Consider the following 24,830-nt stretch of genomic DNA (forward strand, 5'->3'; position numbering starts at 1 on the left):
TTATAAACATAAGTATGATCAATTTGATTTCAATATAAGCTATATTTAAACAATATTTGATAATTTATTTGTTAATATAAAGGGTGATTAAAAGAAGAATACCACAACTTTGAAAATAGAGAACTCCGCAAAGAAGAAAAGAAGAGCTAAGCTCTTTCTGTCATCGATATGAGGAAGCTCTTAAGTTTTAAAAAACTTAAAGTACTCTTCACATTGATTAATTACCGAAGGTTTCATCATGTTTCTTTGGTATTCTCTTTGAATCATTCTCTATTGTCTTTAATTAATACCTAAAATAAGCCTATAACAATTTTATATTATAATAGGTTTAATGAATAATTCATTCACATTTAAAATCAGGAGCAATCATTTTATTTTTACATTTTTTAATGTCAACCACTTTATTTTAGACTGAAATAAATCAACACAGATACAAACCAATCATTTACTGAATGTGCATTGAAAGTGGTGAGCATTTTATTTAAGAATAATGCAAATAATTACAATTTAATTTCATCATTAAATCATAGAAATTTATTTTAAAATGCATTATTTTGAGCACATTTCAACAAAAATTCATTTATACTGCATAACATTTAAATATCATCTATAAAAAAATAATAATTAGCTTTTATGTAAACAATATTTTTTAAATAAATTAAAATAGATTATAGAACTTAAAATGAACCTATATTCAATTATATATCATTTAATTTCATTTATTAGCAATTAAAAAAAACAACAAATACAACATATAAACAACTAAATACTTAATTATATATATATATTTTTTTTTAATAATGCATTAACCATATTATTATTTAGAATTAACTGAAAGTTTTGAGTTACCCAAACAAAACAATATTAATTTAAATCATATTATAATAAATAAATGTAAAATAAATAAATATAATTTATTTATAAACATAAGATAATTGATTTGATTTTAATACAAGTTATATTCAGACAAATGTTAATTCGATTCAATAAGAATTCAATACTCATTCACTTTATATTGCATAACATTTGAATATTATCTACAAAAACAAATATGAATTAGCTTTTATGTAAACAATACTTTTTAAATAATTTTAAATAGATTTTGGAAGTTAAAATGAACCTATTTTCCATTATATATCCTTTAATTTCATTTATTTTCATTTATTAGACATTAGAAAAACAACAACTACAATATATTAACAACTACAACTAAATACTTGATTATATATATATATATATATATATATATATATATATATATATATATATATATATATATATATATATATATATATATATATATATATATATATATAATTTGAAATAATTTAAAATAAATAAATATAAGTTATTAATAAACATAAGATAATTGATTTGATTTTAGTACAAGTTATATTGCGACAAATGCTTTACAAATTAATTTCGATTCAAAAAGAATTTATTAAATGAATGTATTAAATATCTAAAATAAAACCTAAAAAAATATTGTATTAGGCTTAATAAATATTTAATATATAAATATTTAATAAATATTTAATACAATTTTTAATCATTTGCAATCTTTTATTTTGAATGATCACCACAGTATATGCACATTGTACTTAAATAAAAATACATAAATATGTAACTTTATTTATTTTATACAGAAATAAATCAACACAGAAATAAATCAATCATTCACTGAATGTGCACTGAAAGCGGTGAGCACTTTATTTAAAAATAATGCAATTAAATACATTTCTATTTACCTAATAAATTAATTTAAATGGATTTTAAAACGTACTGTACTATACAAGCAAGTCAACAAACAGTAATCGACTTTATTTTACAGAAAATGTACAAAAAATAAGCCACATTTTAATATGAATTATACTTTATAAATAACTTGTGAATTGATTTTACAACTTAAAATTAATCCTGTTAAATTATACATTTACATATTAAACACCTTACCATTTTAATTAAAATAAAAACAGCATATAACTAAATACCTGATTATATCTTTTTAAATAAATGCATTCACCATGTCACCTCTAAATACACATACACGCAATCTCCTTAGGGCAAACTCAACTGAGCTGCAGCAAATAAAGTGACAAACATGATCGTATAATCAGGATCGCTAAACGCTGATGATATCCAAATCCAACAATTTATTGACCACCATCTCATAACTTAACCCCAATCAGATGATGAAGTCAGACAGGACGGAAGAGGCTTTCATTAATCCCATGTCAGGCTGAAATAACGACTTCATTACACCTGTGGGAACGACCTCAACTCTTGTTAATAAATCTCACGCTCCATAAACATCAAAAACGTCACATCTATAAATCCAATCCACATTCATTCCCAGAAAACACACTTGCCAGTAAAGACGACATCAATTTGAGCAGTTAGTCACAATTCCCTGAAGAATGTGTCAAAAACTAATACAATAAAGCGAGTTCTTGCTTTCCTAAGAGCACAAATATGAATACTTGTGTTGTGATGACCTTGATGGAGCCATTAGAAAGAGTCCGCCTGGAGAGACGCTCTCAGAAAGAGCCTCAAATTGATGCTGCTTAGTGAAGACTGAGGGTAAAGGTTCAAAGAGCTTTAGTGTAGTTCAATAAAAATGTGCCGGAGAAATGTCAGAGCGACTAATGGGATTTTCATGATTTTTCATGAGTTTCATGATCATCATTATGGCACTGACAAAGATTACTTTTAAACTTGACCCGAATCAATAGCGCGCAATCAATAAGCACAATCATTATACAGTCGAGCGATGATGATGATGATGATATTGATGAAAATAAATGTCGATGGGAAAGGTAACCGCTGTCAAGACTTTAGGTAGGTACATTCTGAAGAAGAAACGAGTCGGGTTTCTTATTTAGAGAATTCTGTGCTCATTTTATAATTCAAAAAGTGGTCATGTTATGCGCATGTGATTTAATATCGGTAGCAGAAACAGAAAAGAAGTCAAAGATTTTAGCTGTTTTTTTCTCTAATTTTAACTCTACAAAAGGAATTACGTATTTCTGGAAAATTCTGGAAATCAAACTTGGAGTTGCAGGCCGAACTGATGTCAGATTTTTTAAAAATCCAAATTAAGATGTAAAGTTTACAACTCTGTGTTTATATTTAGAAGTTCAAAATGTAAACTTGGAACTATAAGATATATAGTGGGAATTCGTGATGTGTATAGTTGGATTAACAAAATGTATGATCGTAATTTTGGTAGATGTGAACTCGGGAATTGAGATGCCAAATGTAAATTACAATATGTAAATCTTAAAATTTCAAAATGAAAAATTGGAAATTGTAAAATGTAAACTCTGAATTGTAAGATGTAAAATGGCACATGCGACTTGTAAACTTGCAATTCCAAAATATTAAATGTTGAAACAGCGAGATGTAAACTTGGAATTATGAGATGTAAACTAGGAATTGTGCTGTGCAAACTTGGAATTGTAAACTCGGATTTGTGAGATGTAAACTGGGAATTGCGATATGTAAACATAAAATTTCAAAAAGTCAAATTGGAAATAGCAAGGTGTAAACACCAATCTCGGGAATTGAGATGCAAACTGAGAAATGCAACATATAAATACATTTGGAATTCTAAAATGTAAACTTAGAATTGTGAGATGCAAACTAAAAAAATATGAGATGTAAAATAGGAATTGCGTTATGTAAACTTGGAATTACAAAATGTAAACTTGGAATTGTGATGTGCAAAGTTGGAATGCCAAAATGTGTATTCGGAATTGTGAGATGTAAACTCGGGAATTCAGATGCAAACTGGGAAATGCAACATAAATACATTTGGGGTATGTGACTTGTGAACTTGGAAATTCAAAATGCTAAATTGGAAATAGCAAAATGTAAACTCAGGACAATGAAATGTAAACTGGGAATTCCAAAATCTAAACTTGAAATTGGGAGATGTAAACTGGGAATTTTGAGATGTAAATTGGGAATTTCGCATGTAAACTTGGAAGTCCAAAATGTAAAATTGGAAATAGCAAGATGTAAACTCTGAATTACGAGATGTAAACTTAGAGTTGTAATGTATATTATTGGAAAGCCATAAATTATTGCAATTGCAAGATGTAAACTCAGGAATTGAGATGCAAACTGGGAAATGCAACATATATTGTAAATCCAAAATGTGAACTTGGAAATAATGAGATGTAAACTTGTAACTAGGAGACTTAAACTGGGAATTGCGTCATGTAAACTTGGAATTACAAAAAGTAAACTCAGAATTGTGAGATGGAAACTGGGAATTTCGAAATGTAAACTTAGAATTCCAAGTTATAAACTTGAAAAGGAATATTATATTTGGGAAATTTTTGAAAAAGAAAAGCACAGGAGGGCTAATAATTTAGAATTTGGACCACACATTGTAAAAAGTGCTAAATGAATAAAGATGAGTTGAAATTGTATTAATCACAGACCTGATTTCAAGCATTTAGAATTAATCCCCATTCACATTTAAATGATGTGAAGTCTAAAAACAGTCTATGGGTTTTAGGATTAATTCCCTGAGCACTCTGTTGCACAACTAATAAGACAAATTATGTAATGAAACAAATACTGTGCTGAATAAAATGAGAAGCAGATGGTGCATTTGGCCTCATAATACTGAGTAGACACGAGCACTGCACCGTTTGGTAACCAAAATTAACAATAATAAAGAAAAACATGCAAATTATGTAATATATGTCCAAAGAAGGCTGCTAATTGTAAATCAATACTGTCAAAAAGCAGTGCGGAAGATAAAGTCTATATGTATTACTTAATATGGTATTAAAAAGTGACATCTGCTCACTCAGAATGGTCACTGTGAAAAACGAAATTACTTTACAACAATTTCAATCACCCTTTCCAAAGTCTTGTTTCGCTCTGGAGTGGCTGTGATTGTTTCCTCAAAACCCCAAAAGAGTTTAATCAGGCGCCAGAGGGAAAATGGAGATGTTTCTGCCGAATCAGCGGGGAAACCGTGCAGGAACAGGAACAATGTAATTATCAGCGTTTAATCAAACGAGGCCAGGGAACGAGAGCGCCGGGGGAGATTTGTGTTTTTTTGGAGACAAAAGAAAACGAGGAGACTGACTGAGAATTAATGAAAGTCAAACATCGCAACGGCAGAGTTGTGACACATGACGAGATGCGCCTCGCTTCTTTCTGCCAGCAGAAACACCAGAAAAACAAACACATTTGTCAGGGACGCCTGATATTTTAATTACAATGAGCGAACACTGGGCTGATTCATAATTTGAGTACCATTCATTCTGTTGGAGAACACCGGATTACACTGGAAGTAGTTTGTCTAGATTGTCAAGGGACAGTTTATATATGCAAAAAAGTGTCAGTACATTGCGCACATTTTTGAGCGTATGACCGTGCACTTCATCTCCTGAATTATTTGTCCTCCAGTATATCTTTTTCCCAATTTCTGTTTAATGAAAAGAAGATTTTTTTTAACACATTTCTAATCATAATAGTTTTAATAATTCATTTCTAATAAGCCATGATGACAGTCAATAATATTAGACTAAATATTCTTCAAGCCACTTCTATACAGCTTAAAGTGACATTTTAAGGTTAACTAGGTCAGGGGTTTTCAAACTGTGGGTCGCGACCCACTAGTGGGGTCGCACAGTGAACAAAGGTGGGTCGCGCAACGTCACATAGCTGCAGCTATATTTACATTGCGGTGAATCAAAACCAGGATGATTGACGGCAATAACTCAAAAACCTCTTACCCTAAAATATCTAAAGTGTATTTTCCTACAAAAAGACAAAGCTGGTTATGTTTCACAGCTGTCTTTTTCTTTTTTTTCGCTCGACATTACGAGCACTGCTCTGTTTGAGCCCTCGCAATCTGCGTTTAGCCGGTAGAGCTTGCGCGTAGCGGAGCTATCAGTACTGGACCGTCGGAAAAGTGCAAGTTTTTTTTCGTTTTTTTTTCAGTTTTTTTTTTTGCTCCGTCCTGCATGTTTTATTTTCGTAAATTTTCTCTTAAATGAGCACAAACAGTTATTTAAGTAGTCGAATGCTTTATTATAGATCTGTGCAGTCTTACATTAACACCTCTGTTATCAAGCAAAACACAATGAGAGGTTCATTTGCTGCTCTTCACTAAACAACTACAGTAACTTTAATCAATATGCAAATACAATCAAAAGTGAAATAGATTTTATAGCTTTATTTAATTTCTGGATAGACCATTGATTTTAATAGTCTAAAACTTTTATTTTATTGTCAATATTTTCTAATGTTTGCTATGTATTCTTTTATTTAAAGCTATTTGTTGTCCCATATTTTTACATCCCAAAATTGACAGATTGCTCATCAATAAATAGCTATAGTGCTCTCTGTTAGTTTTAACGTCACCTAATATTATGGAAGGGCATAGATGTTATGGAAAATAGTAATAGTAATGTAACTACCCCCATCATTCCTTCCTCAAGCAAATGTGTAAATATTAGATCCATTCAGCAATAATGTTAATTGCATTGGCATATTTATCTGACTTTTTCCCAGCTTGTAGGAGTCGATCAAAAAGCTATTTAGTTTCTTATGACTATAAACTAAAAGTGGAATTTACTGCGATGTGACGGGACTTGATCATAACCAAGGAGACTGATTAAAGGTTGATCATATTCTCCTCTAAAAAAAGAAGATTATCTTTTTCAACAAAAAAATGATCACAGTTACAGCCAGCATCCCACAAAAAGCACTTCGGGCCTCATTTTGCGCATATCAAATTGCAAAATCCAAAAAGCCGCACACCATATATTTTTGACTGCTTTGAATGGATACATTTTTTACCCATTTTTCCATGTTAAAATATTATGGTGGGTCTTGAGATTGAATTACTTGCCTAGGTGGGTCCCGGAATAAAAAAGTTTGGGAATCCCTGAACTAGGTTATTTGGGTTAATTAGGCAAGTCATTGTATAACAGTGGTTTGTTCAGTAGACAATCCAAAGCAAATATTGCTTAAAAGGACTAATAATATTGAGCTTAAAATGGCTTAAAAAAATTAAAAACTGCTTTTATTCCAGCTGAAATAAACAAATCAGACTTTCTCCAGAAGAAAAAAATATTATAGGAAGACTGTGAAAAACTCCAGAATCTGTTTGACATCATTTGGGAAAAATTGGAAAAAGAAAACAAATTTCACAGGAGGGTGAATAACTCTGACTTTAACTGTGCGTCAAAGGCATGAATGTGCACCCTGTACTGACACTGAAGAGAAGAAACTAACCGTAACACAATAGCACATTTGAACACACAGCTAACAGCATGGATAACTAAGGGTGCATTGACACCTAGACTTTTATTTGGGAACCTGTCTCGTTTCCCCAGGTAGCGCGGTTCGTTTGGCATATGTGAATCCAGCAATCGCACTCAGATCCACGCCAAATCAATCACTCCGAGATCGCTTGAATGAGGTGGTTTCGGCTTGATTGAAATTAACTCTGGAGCGGATCGATTGTAGTGAGAAAGCAATAGGATCCGTGCCAGGCTATATCACAGTGTATTATGGGTATGTATTATGCTGCGTTCACACCAGACACGGAACGCGCGGATAAATCGTGCAATTCGCGCATAAAAAGCCACGTGACTATTTGAGGTTACTCGCTTCATTCGCGTGTCAAATCCGCTTCATTCGCGCGTCAAATTCAATTCAGAACAGACGCGGATTCACGTGATGGGCAGGGCTTCTGTCTGCCCGGTGACTCTAGCTTCATAGCTAAATGGCTAACATGGATTTTATGAAGAAAATAACAGTGTTTGTGTGCTTTATGAAGGCTGAAAAACAGCATCGATACGTTTAGGGCCGTGTCTGAGTCGACTAGATCCTTTCAGTGGTGCATCCAGCTCTGTGAGCTCATAAACTCCTCCAGAAACTGAACCTGTCTGACGGAGGCTTTCAGCAGTGCTTCTGACCGAGCTGAGCCTAGTTTGAGGAACTGTATGTTGGTGTCGGTTGGAGGATTTCCCCCAGGATACCGACAACAGGCGATACGTCACAATCATGCCCCCACAAGAGCAAGCTCCTGATTGGTTAATGCAAAACGCTCAATTCGCGCCGCGCCAATCGTGCGTATCGCGCAATCCGCACTGCACTATTCGCGCAATTCGATCATTTGAGTTGCGCCATTCGCACGTATCGCGCCGCAAGATGTCTATTCGTGCGTTTGCATTGACTTAACATGGAAATCACTTGTGTTTCCAATCATCTGGTGGGAACGCAGCATTAGGCATATACAGCTATGAAGAGAGAATCATAAGCAGGGCCGGAGCAAGCTAAACTGGCACTTTAAGCAAACGATGATAATGCCAGCCTCAAACCGAAAGTGAAAACAAGAGACGGGGGGTGTGATTGCGCCTACGACAGTGAGGACCGGCGGGCTTGGGGGGGGTTGTCACGGACGAAAGTGACAACTGGGGCGTAGGGAGCTTGCGGACGAAACATATAATTAAACTTGGAATTCCAAAATGTAAACTTGGAAATGGTGAGATGTAAACTCAGAACTAGGGGATGTAAACTGTGACATGAGACATGTGACCTTGGATTTACGAAATGTAAAATTGGAAAGAGCAAAAAGTAAAAGAAGGCTTGGTACCCAACCACACCCCTTACCCCACTGAGCTAAAATGAGTTTGACACCCCAGGACTAAATGTTGAATCGCTGAACTTTATATGACCTACCTCCTCACCACAGCCACAAGAATTAATTCAGTTTAGCCTGTGCATGTTTTTTTTTTTTACTCATAAAGTCCAAGTCGATGGCTGCTGGCATTTTGAGAGTCACAGTTACAGCTAAAAATCAGCCTTCATGTTCTCCTAACGAAAAAAGTGACCTTAATCTCAGAGGAAAACAAATCCAATCCTGCCAAATCTCCTGACAAAGACCTTTAGACAAATAAAATCATCCGGCGCAAACCGCAGAAAACACATAGCATTACATTAAAGAGCAGCACTTCCTTCTTTCTTGGCATCTTTTCCTGCAGTCCGTCAATATTTATTTATTTATTTATTCTTTTGCGGCATGTGTGCCTTGAGGGAAATCAATATCCATCTGCATTCCCGGTCGCCTCCAGCATCCATCTTATCCCATCATTTCAGAAACTTTAATGACGCCACAAATCAAAGTAACGACCACCAGCGTTTCTGAGGTTAATAACCAAGCCTGAAACGTTCAAAAAAGAGGGAAAGCGAGCAGCCTGCACTGCGTTCGCTCTCAATTTAAAAGTAATTTGGGAGGCTGATCGATCTGAAGCGTTGGTTTGGCAGGATCAATAGTGAAATTTCTTAAAAGTTACAAAACAAAATGAACATAATGAGCACATTTGAGACAGAACGCACGTCTTGTTTTATGTCTAGGAAACAAACATTACATCTTTGAGCTTCTGAAAGCAGCCGAAATCATGCAGGCGTGTGTCATTTACCGTCTTCAGTGTGCTTTTCAGAGCCGCTTGTCAGATTGAGTAACAGTCAAAACTAACTGAGCTTCTACTCCCTCTGGTGGTTCATTGCGCAGGTGCATGCTGGGTAATCCTCTTGAGGCGAACCTGAGAAATGAGCTTTATTTTTGTACTAACCTTTGAGTGTTTTCTTTAAATGCGAGAGCAGTCCGCCCAGACGCTGAAGGTCAAAATAATCCACCTTCCCATTGTAGAAGAGCTGAGGAGGAACGTAGGCGTCTGATGGAAACAAAAGCGGGTCAATAGTGAGACGTTCCATATTCATTTCAGTACTTTAACCTACTTTCTTATTTAATGCTGATAAATTATAGATTTTTTAGCTTTATTTCAATGAATAAACACAATTATATATTTATTTCGGGCGACATGGGGGCTCGGTGGTTAGCACTGTGGTCTCACAGCAAGAAGGTCGCTGGTTTGAGTCCCAGCTGGATCAGTTGGCATTTCTGTGTGGAGTTTGCATGTTCTCCACGTGTTAGCAAGGGTTTCCTCCGGATGCTCTGGTTTCGCCTACAGTCTAAAGGCATGCGCTATGATTAATTTGATCGTAGTGTATGAGTGTGTGTGTGAATGAGTGTGTATGGGTGTTTCCCAGTGCTGGGTTGCTGCTAGAAGGACATCCGCTGCGTAAACGCATGCTGGAATAGTTGGCAGTTCATTCCACTGTGGCAACCCCTGATAAATAACTAAGCCGAAGGAAAATGAATGAATGATCTTTTCAGGGGCATAAGTTCAGAAAGGTCAGAGTGCTCCACCTTCACTGCTGATGGATCCTGGGCTTTTCCTCTTGCCTTCATCCCAGTAGCTGCGAATGGCGGTGATGAGGCGATGCAAGAAACACACCATATATTCAGAAGGACATAACACTGTTGGGTTCTGCACACACAAACACACAGCACAAACAACCAATCAAACAATGCACAGTCTCCGAAGGTCGTCAGTTTAAAAGGACAGTGCACCTACAACCGTCATTTCCTCATCCATGCTTGTTCCTAAACTGTTTAAGTTAAAACACATGAGAAGATATTTTGAAGAATGTTGTAAAAAACTACTGACATTGACATCAACAGTATTTTTTATTCCTATCTTGAATAATAAACAAAAGTAATCTACAGTAAAGTAAATGCTATATGTAATGTTGAGTCTGAATAAATGAAATTATAATTTTTAAGTGAACCGTCCCTTTAAGGTGTGAATAAGGATGAATCTGCGTGTCTTGTTTTGTTTCTTACCCCTCGGTTGCTTGCGTTTTCCTGCAGAAACTTGCGAAACTTGTTGAGGAAAATGTACCGCGACGCTTCGCCCTGTAAAATAAAGAGATGTGTTAGTTGGATTTTTTTAATTTATTTTTTATTATCCAACATCAGCGTATTATATTAACCATCAGCGTTGTTTTAAAATCCAAAATTATGATATTCTAATAGTTATTAAGCATTTATATTTGTACTTCCAATTTCAATTTTATTCTGATCAGTAATTTTTTTTTAAGTATTCATTCATTTATTTTCTTTTCGGCTTAGTCCCTTTATTAATCTGGGGTCACCACAGCATAATGAACCGCCAACTTATCCAGCATATGTTTTATGCAGCGGAAGCCCTTCCAGCTGCAATCCATCACTGGGAAACACCCATACACTCTCATTCACACTCATACACTATGCACAATTTAGCCTACCCAATTCACCTGTGCATGTCTTTGGACTGTGGGGGAAACCGGAGCACCCGGAGGAAACCCACGCGAATACAGGGAGAACATGCAAACTCCACACAGAAACACCAACCGACCCAGCCAAGGCTCGAACCAGCGACCTTCTTGCTGCGAGACGACAGCATTAGCTACTGCGCCACTGCCCACCTTTTTAAATAAATATTTAGCCAAATTACTTACTTAATAACTCAAAATACATACAGTTGAAGTAAAAATTATTCGCCTTCCTATGAATTTTTTGGTGTTTCCTCTAAAAAAATTTTCTTATGGAAGAAGTCTTATTTGATTTATTTCGTCCAGAATAAAAGCATTTTTTTTAAAACCCATTTTATGGTCAATATTATTATCCCCCTTAAGCAATATTTGTTTTGCATTGTCCACAGAACAAACCACTTTTATACAATGACATGCCTAATTACCCTAACTTTACCCTAATTAACCTAGTTAAGTCTTTAAACGTCACTTTAAGCTGTATAGACGAATTACCAGTTTGTAAACATTCAGGATTTGCGCTCAGTGAGGTTGCAGAAAAAAAACAGAAGCGCTAGCATTTACAGCAAGCGAATAATATCCGATGCGGTACAGAGTTTGTTGTTGTCTTAGAGATAAGTTATATTGATCACATATTATATATTATTTAAATAATGCTTTTAGCGTGTTATAACAGCTTGTCACCCAGTGATAAGGACAGTTATTCTCCAAAAACGTTAAACTGAGCGGCGTTCATCTGACAGGTCCATTTGCGATAGCCTCCTCCCAATGGATATTGGATAAGACGGAATGGCCAAGCATCCAGCCCCAAATATACAACTATTTCATTGAAACTGCAAGTGTTTTTACAAGAGAGAAATTAAAGGCCTACAAGTCTTTGGATGCCTACAATGTTGTTCTGTGTGGTCATGTGCAAGAAATAATGTTCCATGATTACCAGATTCAAAACTTTGTAGTGCTAAAAACCGAGGTTCTGCCTAGCCAAAAACAAGGACAGAAGACGGAGCTGTACAAGGCCTGGGTGATCATCAACAAGAAAAACTACTGCATTCTGACAGTGAACTGCACCTGTACTGCAGGGTTTGTGAACGTTTACATTTCATTCAAAGCATTCAGTGTATGCAGTTTAATTCAGCATATTTATCTGTTTTGGCTGAAGTCATTGCTGCAATCAACAATGAGTGATGTGTATGATTTAGCATAGCGTGAACTTACCTGATATAACATGAGAACTATAGAGTCAAGCATTTTTAATTGGGTCCTCACTCCATTTAGCTCTTATGATGGCTGTTAGCCAAAGATGTCTGCGGTTGGCATTAAAGCAGTGTGGTCTACGGTAAAAGTTAAGTTTTCTATTTTTGGACTTGCGAATTTGGCATCCTACCACACAACACGACATGTTTGCTATTGCAACCGGTCTGTTTTTGCAACCGGTTTGCGTGGTTGAATCCGTGTGACGTCTTGTGTGACGTACGTTGGTAATTCCCCTATACTAGTGTCTTAAAGAATATGTCGTCAAATATTATGTGCTGTCATCATGGCAAAGACAAAATAAATCAGTTATTAGAAATGACTTACTAAAACTGTTATGTTTAGAAATGTAATGAAAAGATCTTCTTTCCGTTAAACATAAATTGGGGGGGGGAATATATACAGGGGGGGTAATAATTCAGGAGGGCTAATAGCTCTGACTTCAACTGTATATATGAGTGTGTATGGATGTTTCCCAGTGATGGGTTGCAGCTGGAAGGGCATCGGCAGCATAAAATACATATGCTGGATAAGTTGGCGGTTCATTCTGCTGTGGCGACCCCAGAATAATAAAGGGACTAATGATGGAGGGAAAAGAATGAAAACATTATATACACCTTATGTTACTCACAATAATCTCTTTATAATATTGGTACATATCCATTTATTAATCATAGACTAGGAAAAAGGTTTTGACTAGCAACTGATTATCTTTTTCTCGTTGTGTGATATGTTATATTAACTGAAGTTCTTCTTTTATTAGGGGGTCATTTACTGGAACATTTTGTTCAAGTTCTGCAGACAGGGGAAGAACGGCTACAAGAAATTGCAAGGAGGGGGCCTCGCTCCAGGCTTCCTGTCTACCAAAAAGATGTGTAGGGTCACAAGAAGTGGATGGTTGTCACGAGTTGTGAAATATGTTAAAGGTGCACTTAATGATTCAAGTTTTCTGTGCAGAAAGAGAATGGTGAAGGAGGAAGTACAAAATCAGAAAAGCAGACAGGAACTCATCCCCTTTTACTCCTTCTGTCTATATAACTGGGTTTCTAGATACCGGGCGACGCAGAACACCAGGGGCCTCATGCATCAACGCTGCGTACGCACAAAAACTTTGCGTACGCCAGGTTTCACGATCAGAATCGTTCACGTTTGGATTTACTAACGATGAACTGAACGTGGGAATGTGCGCAGCTCCACGGCAGCTTCATGGCTGGCGTACGCACATTTTTTGTGCGTGTCTGTTTTATTTCCATTGGCGACTCCTAGAGGCAGTTGTGTTAAATTGCACCTACAAAGTGTCTGAGCCGTGCAATGGCAGATGTATGAGACGGGTTCATCTAGCAGGTATATAAGGTTTCCATACCATACAGTTGACCAGCCAAACATTAAAGCACAATTTGCAGCGATCTCTGGTTTTCCCAATGTAATCTGAGCTATCTACTGTACGCACAGTGCTATAAAGACACTATCTGAAGATGAATTTGCATGCATGAATCAGAAACATTTCCATTCAATAAATGTGCAAAAAAAATATGATGCACAGACTTATTAATGATTCCTACTTGTCTTTCTCGTGATAAATAGTAGGCAAAATCTGATATTTAGCGGGGAAAAAAAAGAAAAATGACTTCGTCAAACACAGGACTCGAACCGAGTTCATGCTCAAACGTGTCAAAACATGTTAACATGCGTTTTACGAGCTGTGCCACGGAGACTGTTATTTAGGGTACTACAGCATTTTGCAGTTATACATCCATTTCTTTTTTAAATCCACACAGTGCGATGTTCAGATCCAACTGTGTTAACCGCATCAGCTAAACTCTCCCCACTCCATTTTTTTCTTTTGTTATTTAATTCCAGAGGACAAACTTGCAAATAACACAGTTTTTCCTCGTCTACCTCCAAAAGCAGCACCTCCAATTCACATTCTGTTCAAAGTTTCTCTTCTTGCTTGCTTTTGCCGTTGCTTTTTCGTTGGGTTTTGCCAAAGTAGTCATTAGCATATTCATACGGGGGAGGAGGCAGGGAGGGGTTTTACACTCGTGCATGTTGCGCTCAGTTTCACGTTCATTCGGATGAACAAAGAATATGCGTGGGATTTGGCGTGCGCAGTGTTTCATACATCTGAATTTTTTTCTGCGTTTCAGACGCTGCTGTCTTTCTCCACAATCTTCTCCTCCTGATCAAAACACAATCTGCACAAAGCTGTAAATGTGCGTACGCAGAAAAAAATTCAGATGTATGAAACACTGCGTACGCCAAATCCCACGCATATTCTTTGTACATCCGAATGAACATGAAACTGAGCGTTGTTTTAGTATGATTTCCACGCAAGTCTTCGTACATGAGGCCCCAGGTATAAGTCCCGGTTAGCATTGTATAATGGCTAGACTATATCTGTGTATGGCCAGAGCTCTGATCTTCGAATTATTCATTTGTTTTCAATAAATTACTAATCTTTTAGGCATTGAACGATTTCTTCTGAGTTTGAATTGAAAACACATGGAATACAGGAATAATATTCCAACAATAAACCGAATAGAAAATGAATGAATGAATGAATGAATGAATGAATGAATGAATGAATGAATGAATGAATGAATGAATCACAGCTGTGTGAGTGTGGAGAGCCTGCATGAACGTACCGTCCCTTTGTCTTTGTTGTTGAGCATCAACCTCAAGATCTGAACCTGCAGCTCCTCCACAACTGAAAACACACACACGCACACACACAGGTGACTGATAAGCATGCACACACACACTCAAAGTCAGTGTCAGAGAGTGTAAGTAGGAGTATGTATATATGTTTGGGTGTGAGTGTGTGTAGGGTGTGTTTGTGAGTGAATGTTTGTGTGTACATGAATGCGAGTTGTTTTGTTTTTGTGAGTGTGCTTGTGTATGAGTGAGTGCGTATGTGTGAGAGAGAGAAAAAGAGAGTGAATGTAAGTAAGAGTGTGTACATGTGTGGTTTGGGTGTGTGTGTTTGTGATTGCAAGCAAGTGTTTGTCTGTCTGTGAGTGTCAGAGAAGGACAGAGTAAGAGTAAAAGTGTAAATAAAAGTGTGCATGCTTGTGTTTTGGGTGTGAGTGTGTGTAGAGTGTGTTTGTGACTGTGAGTGAGTGTCTGGATCAGTTTGCTGGCCACACCAGCCAACACTCCCGTTTTTCCTGAGAGTCTCCCGTATTTCAGACCCATCACCCTCCTGTGTTTAGTTATTTCTCCCGGAACCCCCCTCCCTCTGCTTTTTGGTACAGTCTATAACACCCCCCCGCCCCAATCTTATGTGTAGGATTGTGTGTCTGAGGGTGTATGAAAGAGAGAGAGAGAGAGAGTGTGTGCTTGTGTGTGTGTGTGTGTGTGTGTGTGTGTGTGTGTGTGTGTGTGTGTGTGTGTGTGTGTGTGTGTGTGTGTGATAATACCCTCAATCCTCTTCTTCAGCCGCTGACAGCCTCTCTCGTACGCTCGCCGCCTCAGTCTCTCGTCTGCCGTCTCCTCGCGCGGGTCTCTCTCATCTTTGCCCTGCGCACACGTCAGGTCACACAGAGTAAAAATATTCATCTGACACTCCAACAGGAGCTCAGCTCACATCAGTGTTTGTCTGAGGAGATCGTTTCAGGCGAGATCTTTCTCTGTGGCAACTAGTTACTCTCAATACTGCAATGCATTACTTTCAAAAGTAACTTTTCCTAACACTGTTGACCAGCACTAGCGATGTGTACCTAATAAAGTGGCCGTTAAGTGGAGATAATCGTAATGTGTTTCTGACCTCCTTGTCGAAGCGTGTCGGCCACCAGGTGGTTGGGATGAGCTCCTCCAGTCCGGCCTCCTTCACTCTCAGAGGGGTTTTGATGTAGAAGAAAACCACAGAGCGTAGCACATCGAACGTGACACCGTTAAGGACTGAAACACTTTACAATCAACTATACAATAACCATTGCGTTTATTTTTTTTATAGTTATTTAGGGGGGTTCACCTTTCATTGGGATAGGGTAGTAGAGGTTAGAGGCAGGAAAGCATGGGTATCAGAGAGAGGGGAATGATCAATAAAGGACCTCGAGCTGGGAATCGAACTTGGGTTGCTGTGAGTGCCATATGTCGGCTCATTTAACCACTACTAGGCTATTATCGCAGACAAACTCATTGTATTTAAAATGTTTAAAAAATAAGTTGCTGCCATGTGATTGGCTGATAGAAATTTGTGTTAATAAGCAATTAGGCAGGTGTACCTAATAAAGTGGCCGGTGAGTGTATCCAAAAGGCTGGTTCACATTTAATTTCGCATCATTCCAATAGTGAGCCATTTTAAAGCATCTGCGAAGTAAATACAGAGGATATAGCACGTTGCTGAGCAGGTACTTCCTGGACTTCTCGTGGCGCAGTATTGCAGAGGTCAGACGAAGGTAATGAATCTGCAGGACACATAAAAACAAGCACATTTCACTTCAATCTATTAAACACCAACCGAAAACAACAAAACTATTGAAATAAACATGTTGCCAATCCACCAGTGCGAGCGTGGAGATCAAACAAACTCATTAAAACGAATTACAGCCCGCCTGAATCAAAGCACATGAGTCGTTTTCATATTAACAACACATTTATTTCAAGTGGGACGTGCAAACAGCTGATAATGGCCGTGAACAATCAACGTCAACGTCTCTCTGCAGACGTTTAGCGCTGCTGTGCTTTGAAGTATGATTTCCCAGCATGCCCTTCAAGTCAGTGTGGTTCTTCACAAGCCGACACTGCTGCGTGTGTTGATAATGTTGACAGTATTGTATAAGGCTTGTGTATTTGTGTTTCTCACCTGAAAGCCCAGATCAGGGATGATGGGAGAGAAGCGATACGCTCTGAGCAGTGACATCATCAGCTGTTTAAGACACTCTCGCACCTCGTAGTCCTGCAGGAGGACAGGAAAACATACGGAGTCATCAAATTTACAGCAAACTCACTGCACTGTCAGATGGGACCTATTATGCCCTTTTTATAAGATGTGAATTAAGTCTCTAATGTCCCTATAGAGTGTGTATGTGTGAAATTTCAGCTCAAAATACCAGACAAATGTTTTATAATTCTTTAAAATTCCCTCTTTTAGGTTTTGAACCAAATTGTGCCGTTTTGGTGACTTTCGCTTTCAATTCAAATGAGATTTTGCTCTTTTCAAAAAAGGGCAGAGCAATAAACACCGGTGTGTCAGCATAGTGGCAGATTCAAAACCATAATGGCATACAGCTGCTTCTCACTCAGGGCTGTTTGTGCTAATGAGAGAGAGATGGTCGGTAGTGGGCGGGACTTTCCCTTATGATGACACATGCAAAGGAAAAATGTCAGAGTGTTTGTGCAGTGTTTTATCAAGTGTGATTTTAGTATAGTATAGTATAGTATAGTATAGTATAGTATAGTATAGTATAGTATAGTATAGTATAGTATAGTATAGTATGGTATAGTATGGTATAGTATGGTATAGTATGGTATGGTATGGTATGGTCTACCATAGTCTAGAATAGTGTAGTTTAGTCTACTGTAGTGTTATATAGTAAAGTGTAGTATAGTTTAGTCTAGTCTAGTCTAGTCTAGTATAATATGGTTTAGTATAATATGGTCTAGTATAGTCTTGTATAGCATGGTCTAGTCTAGAATAGTCTAGTTTTATATAGTATTGTATAGTGTAGTATTTTATAGTACTTAGTATAGTATAGTATAGTCTCACATAGTATTGTACAGTAAAGTATAGTCTAGCATTGTCTATTTTAGTATAGTATAGTGTAGTATAGTATAGTATAGTATGGACTATTCTAGTATTTTATTGTACAGTGTAGTATATTATGGTGTATTATGGTCTAGTATAGTCTAGTCTAGTATAGCATGGTCTAGTAAAGAATAGCATAGTCTAGTATTGTACATTACGGTATAGTGTAGTATAGTATATTATGGTATGTTATGGTATATTATAGTATATTCTAGTATAGTATATTCTAGTACAGTATAGTATAGTATAGTATAGTATCATATAGTATAGTATAGTATAGTATAGTATAATATACCATAGTATAGTATGGTCTAGTCTACCATAGTCTAGAGTAGTGTAGTTTAGTCTAGTATAGTCTAGTATAGTATGGTCTAGTCTAATATGGTCTCGTACAGTATGGTCTAGTATAGTATAGTCTTGTATAGCATGGTCTAGTCTAGTATAGTTTAGTCTCATATTGTATTGTATAGTCTAGTACTGTATAGTACTTAGTATAGTGTAGTCTAGTCCATTATGGTATAGTATAGTCTAGTATAGCATGGTCTTGTATTGTCTATTGTAGTATAGTATAGTATAGTATAGTTTAGTATAGTATAGTATAGTATAGTATAGTATAGTATAGTATAGTATAGTATAGTATAGTAAAGCATAGTATAGTGTAGTACATTATAGTCTGGTATGGTCTAGCCTGGTGTAGAATAGTATAGTAAAGTCTGTAATGGTATAGTATTGTATGGTTTAGTATAGTCTAGTTTAGTATAGTATATTATGGTATAGTATAGTATGGTCTAGTCTAGTCTAGTGTAGTATAGAATAGTCTATTATGGTATAGTATAGTCTAGTCTAGTATAGCATAGTCTTTTATGGTCTACTATATTATAGTATAGTGTGGTATAGAATAGTATAGTATTTTATGGTCTAGTATAGTATAGTCTATTATGGTATAGTATAGTATGGTTTAGTATACACTGTTAACCCTTACTGTAGATTATGCAGTAAATAACTGTAAAATAGCCAGTGTTTTGCTGTATTAAAAGGAAACAGTATTTTACTGTAAAAGGAGCAGGATTTGTATGAAATTTTGTAGTGCAAAGAATAAATTACAGTAATTTACTTTATGTACCCATTACAGATAGTTACTGTGATAATAAATGGTAAATTACTGCTCAACCATTATTACCCCATGTACTGCTTTATGTTGCTATATATATATATATATATATATATATATATATATATATATATATATATATATATATATATATATATATATATATATACTGTTCAGTTTTGGTATGTGTATGGTCAGTATTGAGGAGAAAGTGAGACAATGCATTGATGATAAGCTAAATTTCTCTGCAGCCATCTCTGTGTTTTCTTTGGTTCCTTTTATGTTTTTAACATTGAGTATCAGGAGTCAAACAATGTCAATGTCACAGAGCTAATTAAAAGGTAAAGATATCGACGAGATGCATTTAAAGGCAAAAATATTCACACAGAGCAACCAAATTATCACAATCATTTTTATAACTTTGTTTACTTTTCTATAATTAATTTAATTTGCCTAGTTTAGTCAATAGTTAAGCTTTTAAATTGCACTTTAAGCTGAATATTAGTATTTTGCTAATTAACTAGTAAAAATGTGTTATTTAAAAAATATGTTAAACAGCACGTACATACATTTTCGCAGAGACTCAATGAATTTGTTTGGAAAACTTCAAATGAAGTTAGTAAAAATGGCATTAACAGTATAGTATAAAGACTTTCCTAAATAAATGTATTAATCAGGGTATTTGTTTTTTATTAATATTATTACTACAGGTTTGGAACAACATGAGGATCAGATTATTTATTTATTTATTATTTTTTTGCTTTGGATGACGTTTGTATATTGTTTGTATATTATTTTTTTTATTCAATGATATGTGCATGATTGTGATAAATGTAGGCAATTCCTTTGAAAATATGCTATGTACCAAGGATGTCAAACTCCTGGAGGGCCGCAGCCCAGCAGAATTTAGTTCCAGCCCTGCTTCAACACACTACCTTTAGATTTAGTTTGATCAGGTGTGTTTAATTAGTATAACTGCACTGCTACTCTGTAGGTTGTGCAGTAAATAACTGCAAAATAGCCAGTGTTTTGCTGTAATAAAAGAAAACATTTATTATTTATTAACACATTATTTTACTGTGAAAGGAGTAGACTTTGTATGAAATTGTGTAGTGCAAAGAATTAATTCCAATAAATTCTCTGATGGTTTATGTTGCTATTTATAGAGACGTGCATTTTAAAGGCAGAAAATAATGATTTAGGCATCACCACACACTCCCACAGGCTGTCTGTCTTATTCTAAACACAAAGGTGTTAGAAATAGTTTTCAGAAAATGCTGGCCCTTTAAGGGAGCCAGGTGTTTGATTTGTTTACTGCTGAGTGCGCTCTATTCTCTGTCCATCAATTCAGATGTAGAGTCTGATATGTTTTAGGCTTTAAATAAGAATCTACAATGAGTAAGTAAAATGTGTTCAAATGTTTTTGAGGGTTTCTAAAATAAGGCTGTGTTTTAAGTTATATTGTTGTTATCTTGAACTGTGTACTTGAAAGCTACATTGATAGCTAGTTAGCCTCTCCTCATATAACTTCTTACATTACTTTTGTTTAAGTATTTATTGGACATTGCACACTGCCATAATGTACAGATGCTAACAGTTGTATGTATCTTTCTGGCAACTAAGCCAAAATTAAATTCCTTCATCTCAGTAAGGTAACTTGTGCACATCGTCGCAGGGAATCACAAAAACATGATACACATAGCCATCCACACACAAAAGCTCCACTGTCCGGTCCCAGGTTGTGAGTTTGTTGCTAAGTATTTATCAGAGCTGTTTCCACCTATGAATTTATATTAGAAACAATAATAAAGTTTGTTGTCATGAGATAATTATAACAATAAAAGATTGGATCCTTTGGTTTTTCGGTGTTGCCAACTTTATTTTTTATAATTACTTTAAACTTTTTATTGAGATTTAACACAGTTTTTAATTATTTAAAACTTTAAACTTTAAAATAACTATTTTGTGTTTTTTGCTGTTCATTTGCTGATCTACCTTCCTGCAGATTTTAGTTGCTATTCATTTCAAACACACCTAAACCAATTAATTAGGACCTGAACACCACGTGATAATTACAGGCAGGTGTGTTTGATATTGGTAGCAACTGAAATCTGCAGGAAGGTAGATATCCAGGAACAGGACTGAGCACCACTGCTGTATACCATGGGGGTCAAACTCCAAGTTCCTGGAGAACTGCAGGGCAGCAGAGTTTAGTTCCCACCCTGCTTCAACATTACCTGTAGATTTCTAACAAGCCTTAATTAGTTTGATCAGGTGTGTTTAATTAGAGTTACAGCTTAAAGTCCCGTTCACACTGCACTTTTCTCCCTATAGACTTCCATTCATATGCATGTGAGTACTGCAGACCTGGAATGATAGCTCATGCGACAAATTTCATAATTCGCAGCATTGGAAAGTTCAAGCTTGGAGAACGCTGACATGCGAAATCACATCATGTGATTGCTTGATACCAATCAAAGATCAGAACATGACCTCTCTGGCTTGCTTTTTCAATCTCTAATTATTTTGTTTAATTCCACTACTCGCTTTGTTTAATTCCACTTCGCAGTGCAGTATGACAGAATTTGCTTGCTCAAATGTTAGTGTGACTGCAGCCTTACTGTGCAGACCTGTAATATGCAAGACAATATTTATATCTGCTGATTTCTTAATTTTGTTATACTTTTTCTGTTATTTATTGGTTTCGTGCCAAAACAATAAAATAAATTTGTCTGAACAATTTTATGCCTTCTATTTTTAAATAACAGCTAAGAATACTGATTAATTTTAGTAACACTACAATAACTATATATGACATACTATTAATGTGTATGCAGTATAATGCTGTGATTTGTAACACTACAATACAGTAATTAACTGTACATAGTTTCCAGTTAGTTACCACTGCTGCTCTATTACAGTAATTAACTGGCAACACTGTTGCCAGTTACTCCCTGTATCGGTTCAGTTACAGTAAATAACTGGCAACACTGTTGCCAGCCACTCACTGTAATGGTTCAGTTACAGTAATTAACTGGCAACACTGTTGCCAGTTACTTACTGTAACCAAACTTTTACAGTGAGTGGCTGGCAACAGTGTTGCCAGTGTTCTACTGTAAAAAACCCCGGTAAGGTCTAACAGTGTAGTCTAGTCTAGTATAAGTATAGTATAGTCAGTTATGGTATAGTATTACATTTTTACCTCCATGAGCAGCCAGAAAAGGTCCATCAGTTGCTGTATGAGAGGATGTTCATCAACAGATCCTCCACCCTCTAGAATACTCAGCAGAAAGTTCATCAGCACGTCCTCCACCAGATACACTTTACACTAAACACACAGTTAGAAATCACACCAGTAAATTAAGCACTTTATTACATAAACACAGTGATTTTTTTGTCCATTTACTGCGATTTGTTTACCATAAGAGGTGCAAAGTGGTTGAATATGTGAGCGAGAGTGACCAGGATTGTGGGATCTCCGTGAAGCTGCCAGACGCTGCTGTCTTTCTCCACAATCTTCTCCTCCTGATCAAAACACAATCATGGTTTTTCTGCCTCAAAGTGACGACAGGTTACATTTCTGTGGAGGCAATGTCTGCTATTCTGGGGTCAGGAAGTGTACCTGCATGTCGATGGAGGTGGACAGGACTGTCTTGAGGTATCCCAGAAGCCTGTGGGCTTTGATGAGGTCAGCGGTTGGTGGGCTCTGCAGAGGAAGGTAGCCTTCCACAGGGTACGTGATGGACTGATGAGTTAAGGACTTGAGGGGTTTCTGTTTTGTGCTTTAATATTTACATGAGGGGGAAAGTGTAATTAAGTTCAACTTTATTTAACATGATTTACAAGCATTTATGTGTATTTATTTTTATATGCGTTTCCAGTAGAAATATTTTATTGTTACTAATACATCTATAAATTAAATCCAACAATGAACACATTTCTATGGTTATTGTGGTATCTTGTGTATAAATTAAGTTAAGCTCTACTTGCAATAAAAATTAAACATGATTATTATAATATTATTGATAATATCTATATACAATTAATCCATTAATATTATACATAATAAATAAAGAGTATTATAATATTATTAATAATATGTATATACAATTAATACAATAATAATTAAATGGTATTCTAATATTATTAATAACATTTCTACACAATTATTACAATATTATTACAATAAATAAATTGTATTAAAATCTTATTAATAATATTTACACACAAATTAATACAAGATTATTATTATTACTACTAATACTACTATTTCTATTACTACTACTATTACAACTACTAGTGGTAGTAGTATTACAATTACTACTATTACTCTTACTATTAAAACTACTACTATTACTACTACTACTACTACTATTATTACTACTACTGCTATTAAAAATACTACTACCATTACAATTATTATTACTACTTTTACTATTACTACTACTGCTATTATTACTACAACTATTCTTATTACTACTATCGTTACTACTACTACTACTACTACTACTACTATTACAAATACTGCTGGTATTACTATAATTATTACTATTACTACTACTATTACTACTACTATTACTACTACTATTACTACTACCACTACTACTATTATTACTATCACTAGTACTAATATTACTACTACTATTATAAATACTACTACTATTACTATTATTATTACTACTATTGCTACTACTGCTACGATTACTACTACTATTATTAATATTACTATTACTACTACTGCTACTATTACTACTACTACTATTACTATTATTATTACTACTACTTTTACTATTAGTACTATTACTATTATTACCACTGCTGCTACTACTATTACAAATACTACGACTATTACTAATATTATTACTACTATTACTACTACCACTACTAATGTTACTACCACCACTACAACTATTATTACTGCTGCTACTATTACAAATATTACGACTATTACTACTAATACTACTACTACTTTTTATTGCTATTATTATTAATACTACTATTACTATTATTATTATTATTATTATTATTATAACTATTACTACTACTACAGCTACTACTATTACTACTACTTCTACTATTATTATTACTATTACTACTACTATTTCTATTATTACTACTAATAATACTACTACTTTTTATATTACTACTACTAATACTACTAGTACTATTACTACTATTACTATTACTATTACTATAACTATTAATACTAATACTACTATTACTACTGTAATTATTATTATTATCATTATTATTATTATTATTATTATTATTATTGTTGTTGTTGTTGTTGAATATGAACTTTATTTATTCTTAAAAATAAAAAGATCAAACAACTTTAAAATATTCTATTATTATATGATTAATTGATGATATACTGCATATATATCCTATGATTGATTTAATCCTAATCTAATCCTACTAATATTAAGCATACGTTTACATAACACCTTGTTAAATAATACACATAAGTTGCAGTTATACATTTATGAAGCTATTTTTTTTTAATACACAATTTATTACAAAACA

At 35.2% G+C, this 24,830-nt stretch overlaps 1 protein-coding gene across 4 annotated transcripts in view; it reads right to left on the minus strand.

Moving 5' to 3' along the window:
* Positions 1-24,830, minus strand: part of rnf123 (ring finger protein 123) — a 245,981-nt gene that overhangs the window by 203,774 nt on the left and 17,377 nt on the right. For all 4 annotated transcript variants that reach the window (XM_009296497.5, XM_009296496.5, XM_073937581.1 and 1 more), the window contains exons 11-21: positions 22,927-23,041; positions 22,725-22,829; positions 22,507-22,632; positions 17,252-17,344; positions 16,780-16,853; positions 16,211-16,328; positions 15,864-15,963; positions 15,090-15,151; positions 10,727-10,798; positions 10,250-10,370; positions 9,612-9,713 (exon numbers count right to left, since the gene is read on the minus strand). In XM_009296497.5, the coding sequence (XP_009294772.1) occupies positions 9,612-9,713; positions 10,250-10,370; positions 10,727-10,798; positions 15,090-15,151; positions 15,864-15,963; positions 16,211-16,328; positions 16,780-16,853; positions 17,252-17,344; positions 22,507-22,632; positions 22,725-22,829; positions 22,927-23,041 (1,088 nt within the window). The remainder of the gene's footprint in view (positions 1-9,611; positions 9,714-10,249; positions 10,371-10,726; positions 10,799-15,089; positions 15,152-15,863; positions 15,964-16,210; positions 16,329-16,779; positions 16,854-17,251; positions 17,345-22,506; positions 22,633-22,724; positions 22,830-22,926; positions 23,042-24,830) is intronic.

Source organism: Danio rerio, chromosome 22 (genome assembly GCF_049306965.1).
Source record: "Danio rerio strain Tuebingen ecotype United States chromosome 22, GRCz12tu, whole genome shotgun sequence".
Classification (NCBI taxonomy): domain Eukaryota; kingdom Metazoa; phylum Chordata; class Actinopteri; order Cypriniformes; family Danionidae; genus Danio; species Danio rerio.